Genomic DNA, 8,492 nt, shown 5'->3' with positions numbered 1-8,492 from the left:
CTCTCTCTCAGTCACTCCTTAACCAATCATGGTCTGATTTTGACCTTTCCAACATCATGAAAAATGTTTCCACCAGCTACACCAATGATCTCTCAGCTATAGATTGATTGGCAGGTCTTCAGTCCCCAGCCCACTTGGTCACCTCACAGTCTTTCATGCACTTGGCTCTCCTGCATTCATTCATTCTTTCTTTCTTTATATTTATTTATTTCTGTACTGGGTTTTGAACTCATGGCCTGGCACTTGCTAGACAGGTGCTCTACCACTTGAGCCATACCTCTAGCTCTCTCCTGCTTTCTTGAGCCATTTTCTTAGATTTGTGATTGAGCTCCTCAAGGTTATGTCCCTGACCCCTTCTCTCTTGTCATACCCTTCCATCCCGCCAAGATGGTCATGTCAGGATGGTCAAGCTCATCCCTTCTTAATCTATATGTCAACATCCCCAAAAGAGAGCCTTCCAGCCCAGAGCCCTGCTGGGGCAGCTTTCCAGCTGGATGCCCTACAGACATCTCAAACTGGACCAGTCCTCTTTCCCCAGAGCCTGTTTCTCCTCCTGCCCTAATACCTGCCCAAGTCCAAGCATAAATCCCACTCACTGCTGGCACCTTGATCCTCAGGCCATCACCACCAACTTGTGCTGGACGCTTCTGCTCTGCTTCTTAGCTTATGTTCTTTCAGTAATTTTCTTTTTTCTTTTTCTACTTTTTTTTTTTTTTGGTAGCACTGAGGATTGAACCCAGGGCTTTGCACAGTCAAAATATGTACTCTACCACCGAGCCACATCCCCCAGTCCTTAGCTTATGATCTTAAAAGACAAATATGACCATATCACTTAGCAACATGAGATCTTCAAATGGTCCTTGTCTGTCCTTCCCCACCTTGACTTTCAGCCTCATCTCCCAACATTCTCAGAGGTCCCCACCCCAACACATGTACACAAACTCCCTGGTAAGGTTTTATTTACCCTCCTGAATGTTTCACATTCTCTAAATTCACACATGCATGTTTTCCTCACTTAGCCTAACAAACCACCAGCTTGCCCCAAAGCCCAGCTCATTTTGCCTTTTCTGCGAAGCATTCGTCAACATATCCCCACCCTAGTAGTGTCTGTCACTCCTTTGTCAGAGTGCTCTCCACAGTTATCTGTGTGATGTCTCTCTCCCCATCACACAGTGAACTCCCGCAGGCAGGGGAGTAGAAGGCAGAGCAGGCACTCAGTTACCACCCCTTCTCCAGTCCTAGCAGAGGTTCAGACACCAAGGAAGTCCACTGTAAATATGACAGAACACGCTCCCAATACCCAGGTGCCAGCTTCCTGCTCACCTGGACTCAGAGCTTGACTTCTCAGAGAGGCTCCTGCCCAGTGCTTCTTGCAAATGTTGCTGCAGTATTGGCTCCTGCTCAGGGGCCCTTCTTGGAGCTGCAGCCAGCCAAAGCGGGGGACCCTCCTCATCGCTAGAGTCCCTGAAGAAGCCTCCCATCTCAGTGTCCCACAGATGTCCTTGGGGGAAGGGTGACTCTCCCACTGTCCCCAGACTCCAGCCTCCCCCATCATTGAAAAACTCACAGCTCCAGGTCCTGTTCCCCCTGGAAGGAGAGGGGAGATGCACACAGGGGGCAGGTGTTGTCCAGGAGGCGGAAGCAGGTGTGACAGTAGAGACCTGGAGGAGGCCAGGAAGGGAAGTGAAGCTGAGCTTACCCACCCATCCCTGTACTTCCTGGTTTCCAGCCCCTGCCTCCCTGGCATAGAACATATATAGTAATGAAGGGGATACAAAAGAGAAGTCCATAAAGGACCACAGCTGATTATCATATGCAGATACGGCAGGTCAGGGAGAGGCACACTCCACTGGGGTCTCACCTCGGCAGCCTGGTGTACAACAGGACACAAAGCTCCCCGTGTCTCCTTCATCTTCAGGCTGTCCACAGCCTAGGCAGTGGGCCTGATGTAGTTGAAACTGGCTGAGAAACGGACTTAGGCAAGGGCACCTAAGAAGAGGGGTCAGAAGTTCAGCTAACCCAACCCTTTCCATCCTAACCCAACCTCCAAAATGATAGGGAGGTCTTCCTACAGTCTAACCTCCATCCCTCCCTACTGCAGACTTCTCTATTGCTATGGCCCTGTACTCCTTCCTCTCTCCCTTCACTCACCACTCCTAAGAATTCTCACGTAATTCTTCCCCTCAAGGCACAAAAGGCATGGAATGGGCACCCTCTTCAGTCAAACTTCTTGTCACTTGGGAATGACAGTGATCCATTCTGACCTCTGGCTCTTTTTCCGCAAACTCTTAACTCCACCCCAAAGGGAAGTGCAGTGAACTCACCTGATGGCCAGCAGCTGGAGGACACTCATGTGGTCCTCGTCAGCTGCCCGCCGCCTCACTGCTCTGTGCATCGTGGCCAACAGGTTTGTTCGGCGGCTCAAAAGTATGTTGTAGAGGTAAGAGATCCTTTCCTGATGGGGGAGACCAGGGATGGGGGTCTTATTTGATCCTTTTTCCTTTTTTTTCTTCCTTCCTTCCTTCCTTCCTTGTGGTACTTGGGGGGGGGGGGTGTTTGAATTCAGGGCCTTGAGTTTGGTAGGCAGGCATTCTACATGCCTTCAGCCCTTTTTGCTTCAGTTATATTTTAGATGGGGTCTCACACTGGGCCAGCCTCAGACTGTGATCCTCCTACCAATGTCTACCAGTCTACCAAGTAGCTGGGATCATAGGCATACATCACCACACCCAGCCTGTTTGTTGGTGTCTCACTAATTTTTTGCTGTGGGACTAGCCTCCAACCATGATCCTCTTGATCTCCACCTCCCCAGTAGATGGGATTACAGACATGAGCCACCAAACCCAGCTTTTTTTTTTTGAGACAGGTTCTTGCCATGTAGCCCAGGTTGGCCTTGAATTCTCAGTCCTCCTGCCTCTGCCTCCAGAGTGCTGGGATTATAGGGGTGCTTTACCACACCCAGCTTGATCCTGTTTCATCTGCCTGGCATGTCCTCTGCAGCCACGTCCACTTCTGCCTTTACCTTCAGTCTAACTCCTATGAATCCCTCTAGGCCTGGCTCAAATGCCTCTTCCTCCAAGAAGGCTTGGGACCTCCCCAGTTGGAATTACCCACTCCCTCCTCTGGCTCTCCATGGCCCTTTCTTCATCTCTTAATAAAAGCTCTTTTTAAATGATAATGTCTCACTAAAAACCTGTCTGGCCAGCCTTGAGACTGAGCTCCACACTGGTCCATCTTGGCCCCCTGGAGACCAGCCCCATGCCTGGCACACAGCAGATGCTCTGTAAATGGGTCTTCACCTGCTCCCGGGATGGGTAGTAGGAGGCGCAGATGACCCGCCGCAGCCGGCTGACATAGTTGCCAAACAACGTGACAAAGAAGTACAGGCCATACATGGCACCTGGGAACACAGCAGGCACAGTGAGCACTGACTGTGGCACTGGACACCAGCCACAGCCTGAGCCCTCCGTTCCCCAAGGTGGTGAGTACCAATGACCACGTAACCAGCGCTGTCTGGTTCTGAGGGACGCAGGGCGCAGTGCTGGGACAAGATACTGATGTTGCCTTGTTGTAGGATATCGAATGCTGACACCAGGTCGCGGTAAATATTCCCCGCATAGCCAGTCCCTTCCACGGTTATAGACACTAACACAGGGCCTGGCACAAAGATACTGTGTGAAGGACACTCATCGCAGTGGCCCACTCTGCTGTGCAGGACAGCACCCATCTTCTGCAGGGCAGAGAGTGGAGCCAACCATGTGGTAGGCATGGTCCACACCTTTAGCCAGGGCCTTTGATGCCCAAGCACCCTCGAGGCCTAAGGCCTCGTCCATGCGCAAGCTGGGTGGTACTGGTATCTGGTCTGCCCACCCGATCTGAGATGACCTTAATGGTCATCTCAGACCCACACACCCTCCTCCATGACCATCCAGAAGTATTTAGATTGGTTTGTTTGTTTTTGAGACAGAGCCTAGATATATAGTCCAGGCTGACCTGGAACTGGCTATGTATGGCTTCAAACTCGTGATTCTCCTATTTCAACTTCCCCATTGCTGGAATTACAGGTGTGTACCACCACGCCTGGCTAGAAGCATGAGCACTGAAGCATTGGCTAAGTGCTGACTGTGTAGAGGCGATGGGCTAAGTGCTTTATTTTCTGCTTTAGGTTTGGGCTTTTCTCCTTCTTTCCTCCCTTCCTTCTTTTCATTTGACTGTGGAGCAAACATTCAGATTTGAGATTGTGGCACCATCTCAATCATTAGTCTAGCAGGTGCTCAACACACTTAGCCTCATGTATTGTTTCCAGTGACTCAGAGTCACCATTACTACCTCATTGTTCAGATGAGCAAACCAAAACTCTGAGAGGCTAGCAACTTGATTACAATCACTGCCTGAGCCAGGCGCCTGTGGCTTACACCTATAATCCTAGCTACTCAGGAGGATTGCAGCAAAGTCAGCTCCAGGCAAATATTTATCAAGACCCTGTCCAGAAAAAAACCCATCACAAAAAAAAGGGCCAATGAAATGGCTCAAGGTGTAGGCCCTGAGTCCAAACCCCAGTCTGCAAATTAATTAATTAATTAATTAAATAAAATCATTGTCTGATAAAGGACAAGACTGGGCTTGAACCCAGTCTAGTCTGACTTAGAACTTGTGTGTTTAGCTACTCTGTTTTGTTATGACCTTGACCTGCCTCTAGGAGGCAGAGGCTAGAACTGGAAGAGAGAGAGTAGCAGGTAGTCAGTCCCCCAGGACAAGGGTGGGAAAGAGGAGAAGGTTCTAAGGAGGAGAACCAACCAGCAGGAGGGCTTCCTGTGGGTACATGGGAGGAGGTGCAGGCACTCACTGCGGGCCACAATCTCCCCCTGCAGCTGGTACCGGGCCAGGTCGAGCACCCAGAAGACAGCATAGTCCAGAAAGACCAGGAGAAACACGAGGAGGAGGTGGCGAGCAAGGTTGAAGGTTTCCATTATGTAAAAAATCTGCTCCCAGCGGGACAGGAAGATGGATCCTGAGAGGGTGGGTGGTCAGGAGAATGCTCCCCAATTCTCCCACTCACCAGACTCCAGCTCCATGGGAGGTCCCCTGCTCCCAAGGAACCTGGGCCTGTCCACTCATCGCTAAGGAAAGAGGCTGTGAGGACCTTTGGGCAGGGACAGGAAACAGTGGTTCAGGAGGCAAAAGATGCAGGCCTTGCAGTTTCATCTGGGCCCAGTGGCCCATCCCAGGCTCCAGGACCTCTCCTTCCTGGGCACCCCTTCTCCCTCACTTGGCTCCCACCATCTAGACAATCCTCCCACCATCTAGGCAATCCTCCTCTCCAGCTTCACCTCCCTCACAGGAGCGCCATGTGCTCCCTTCCCTCTCTGCTGTGGTCTCGAAGGTGTATACTTTCCCCTTTCAGACTGAGGGCTCCCCAAGGTCCTCAGCCTCCCCAAGGCTATGTCTGCCCCCAGTCTGATGTTTCCTTAAGTCCCAGTTGTCTCTGGACCTGCCACCAGCCTTAGCCCAGGTTTTGCTTGAGACTTGGGGTTAGGGCTGTGGGGTTAGGGGAGGCCTGGCCTCCTTGATAGCCCTCTCTCCAGACCTCAGGGCCCTCACCTGGCCGAATATAGTGTCTGGCCTCGTGAGCACTGAGTGGCAGCACTGTGGGCAATCCTGCCATGGAACGGATGGCCTCCATGTGCAGGAAACGGCTGGTGATGTAGATATTGTCAAAACTGTCCCAGTTCAGGTAACAGTACCGGTAAATCAGGGCCCTAGGGCATTAGAGTGCACATAAGACATCAGAGTGCACCCTTGACCGGACCCACCAGGCCCCTTCTGCCTCCCAGGATGCCATGGACCATGGACAGGCTGGTCCCATAGCCTGGCTCTCCCTGCAGGCCCCATCAGCCCCTCACTGGAGGTAGAGAAGTATCAGGAACAGAGGCGTGGTGTAGCCCATCAGAGCCAGGACCTCTCGGGTGCGGTGCAGCTTCAAGCTGATGGCCTCATGGAGGTCCAAAGCTACTTGGGACAGGCTCCGAGAGGCATTGAGATCAACAGAGAAGTAGTGGGTGGCTGTCATGTTGAACTCGAACTCCTGACGCACCCGGTTAAGCAGCTTCATCACGGCTAATAAGAATGGGTCCAGGGAGACAGAAGCAAGAAAAGTTAGGATAGCAGAGCTGCACAGGAGACTGTACCAGCCCAGAGGTCGCACAGCTCACAGACCAGCCAGAACCCCCAGGGCTTGGACCTACCCTGGATTGGGAAGGGGCGAAGACCCATGTATCTGTGCCATCCCCTCCACATGCTCCGCACCCAGCACTACGCCCAGCCTAAGGAACAGGCTCCATAACCACTTGCACTTAGGGCGGGAGGTCATGGGCCTGCTCCCAGTTCATGCCCTACAGTCTGACTTTGGTGAGTCACCTCCCCTTCTCTGGGCCTCAGTTTCCCAGTCTACCCTCATAGATATTGGATAACCTCTCAAGATCCTTTCCTGTTCTTCCATTTTCATGTAAGGACTGGGAGGCTGGGGCTAGCAGTAGCCACACCAAGATGAGGAGAACGTCGTGTGGCAGGGGCCAGAAGGGGGTCACTCACGGGTGCCAATGGTCTTGCGCAAGAAGGGTTGGATGTAGTTGGGTATGATGCAAAACACCTGGACCACTGAGAATCAGTGGAGCTGAACGTCAGGAGGAGGAGCAGAGACATGGCCTGCCCTACCCACCTCTGGGGACCCTGATCTTATAGACCTTATGGGTTTTCAGCTTTCCCTATTGGCCTCTGCATTTGCTCAAAACCTTTCAGACCCCACCCCCAGCATTGGTCCCTCCCTATTACCCCACCCCCATTCGGAGCCCAGCACCCTTATGGGTTCCACATTCGTTGCACCCATATTTATCCCCCTGGGCCCACCCTGCTGACTGATGCCTAAATTCTCGCCCACACTCTGGCCCCATATTCAATCCTCTCTGCTGGGGAGCCCCTGGCTTTCTCACAGCTGGCAAGTCCACAGAGCACCAATTTGAAGGGCATGAGCACGAAACACAAGTGGTTGGTGTGTGGCATGAACTTCATACAGCTGTCCTTAGCGTCATCAAAAACCTGTGCACACTTCATATAAGGGTTCCCCAGCTCCGAGTTGCACACGTCACCAATGTGGAGGAGCCAGTACCACACATTCCGCAGGACCCTGGCTGGGGACAACCATGGGGTTGGTACCCAGGGTGAGAGTCCCCCAGCCTCACTCAGGGACTTGGAGGAACACCACCCAGTACCCAGAGCTTTCTAGAGGCTTGTGGTCAGAGGCCAGGTGTGCTCAATTCAGCGGACAAGAGTCAGCACCCAGGAGGACCTGAGCAAGCCTGGACAAGAGCAAGGGTGAAGAGACCGGGGGCATTTTGACCTCCAAAAACAGACAGACGTGCTCATATACTCACCTACATGCTTCACGCCTTCCATGATTGACCGGAAAAACTTGCGGACCCGGTCAGCCACCACTTTGGCCCTCTGGGCAATAGCTTTAATCTTGCTCAGGGCACCTGAGGGACAGGGGGCAGCAGCACTGTGGGGCCCTTCCTGTAGGAGCCAGTTTTCCCCACTGCCCCTGGGATAGGCGGTGGAGGGTATCCCCACTCGCCACTGAGAGCTGAGGATGCTGGGTGCAGGGTTCTGGGAACTGGTTATTTGGGCAGTGGAAGAAGCCAGAGAACAAGGGTAAGAAGGTTTAGCTGGGCCCAGAAGTCTCTTTTCTGGCTCAGGGGCTTTGAGGTTAGCACAGTTTCAAGAGAGGAATGAGGCTGAAGGACATGTAGAGGATGAGGGAAACACGGGAACCAGGGGTGACAGGAATGGGGGAGCTTACTGACAAGGGGCTGCCTGGCCCGCTCCAGTACTTCCGCAGTCTGGTTCAAGGCCAGCTCTGCCCCACAGGCCACAGCCTCACTGGCCCGGGTAAAGTTGCGCAGGGTGTTAGCACAAGGTCCCTGTAGCACCAACCCAAAGGCAGCCACCAACAGCAGTGTTCGGCCCTGCTCTGGGGGAGAGAATGCCATCACAGCCAGGACCCCATCCCAAAGATAGTGTCAAGTCCCTTACATAAGCCTTCCGAACACTTCCCTCAACGCCCCTCCCCCCACTCCCATGGGGTGCCAGGCTCACTGGAGAAGGCCTGGGGTAGCAGCAGGAAGACAGTTGTTCGGACCTGGCGGGAGAATGCCATGCCCAGGCTGAGGAAGGCAGCCAAGGTGAGGGTACCAACCAGGCAGGCCCATGGGCTGTGCCCCTCCACCAGGAGCTCCATAAGCCCGTAGGCCATGGCCAAGGACAAGCCCAGCGTAAAGCCACCTATGCTGCGAACAGTAGCCCGGGCCATGCTGGGCTCCTTCTCCCCCAAAAGCCACACAGCATCCATCATGCCTTTGAACATGGCTGTTGGGACCAAAAGCCTGCCGGTCTCCAGGGGATGCCCCCTGGGTTCTGTGGTCCTGGAATTCCACACC

General features: G+C 53.2%; 1 protein-coding gene across 1 annotated transcript; it reads right to left on the bottom strand.

Annotated features, from left to right (window-relative positions):
* Positions 1–1,529: 1,529 nt before the first annotated feature.
* Dcst2 (DC-STAMP domain containing 2) lies at positions 1,530–8,448 on the bottom strand. Its single transcript, XM_020166133.2, has 13 exons — positions 8,152–8,448; positions 7,856–8,026; positions 7,431–7,532; positions 6,990–7,187; positions 6,592–6,657; positions 5,904–6,117; positions 5,602–5,759; positions 4,847–5,011; positions 3,490–3,657; positions 3,300–3,400; positions 2,325–2,455; positions 1,862–1,989; positions 1,530–1,661 (listed from the first exon to the last, which is right to left on the bottom strand). The coding sequence occupies exons 1-13, from the start codon at positions 8,417–8,419 to the stop codon at positions 1,564–1,566; spliced, it is 1,968 nt and encodes a 655-aa protein (XP_020021722.2). The 5' UTR covers positions 8,420–8,448; the 3' UTR covers positions 1,530–1,563.
* Between the last annotated feature and the right edge of the window lie 44 nt (positions 8,449–8,492).

The sequence above is a fragment of the Castor canadensis genome, chromosome 11 (genome assembly GCF_047511655.1).
Source record: "Castor canadensis chromosome 11, mCasCan1.hap1v2, whole genome shotgun sequence".
In the NCBI taxonomy this organism is placed as follows: Eukaryota; Metazoa; Chordata; class Mammalia; order Rodentia; family Castoridae; genus Castor; species Castor canadensis.
The sequence above is the reverse complement of the archived record's forward strand: the minus strand, read 5'-3'. Positions and strand labels throughout refer to the sequence as shown.

Excerpts from the sequence above, each read along its gene's own strand:
- Dcst2 (XM_020166133.2), bottom strand. The coding sequence starts at position 8,419 with ATGTTCAAAGGCATGATGGATGCTGTGTGGCTTTTGGGGGAGAAGGAG. Across the intron at positions 5,012-5,601 it reads CAGACACTATATTCGGCCAG|GATCCATCTTCCTGTCCCGC; the intron begins GTGAGGGCCCTG and ends CCACCCTCTCAG. Across the intron at positions 3,658-4,846 it reads GGGGGAGATTGTGGCCCGCA|GCCCTGTGTTAGTGTCTATA; the intron begins GTGAGTGCCTGC and ends TCTTTGTGCCAG.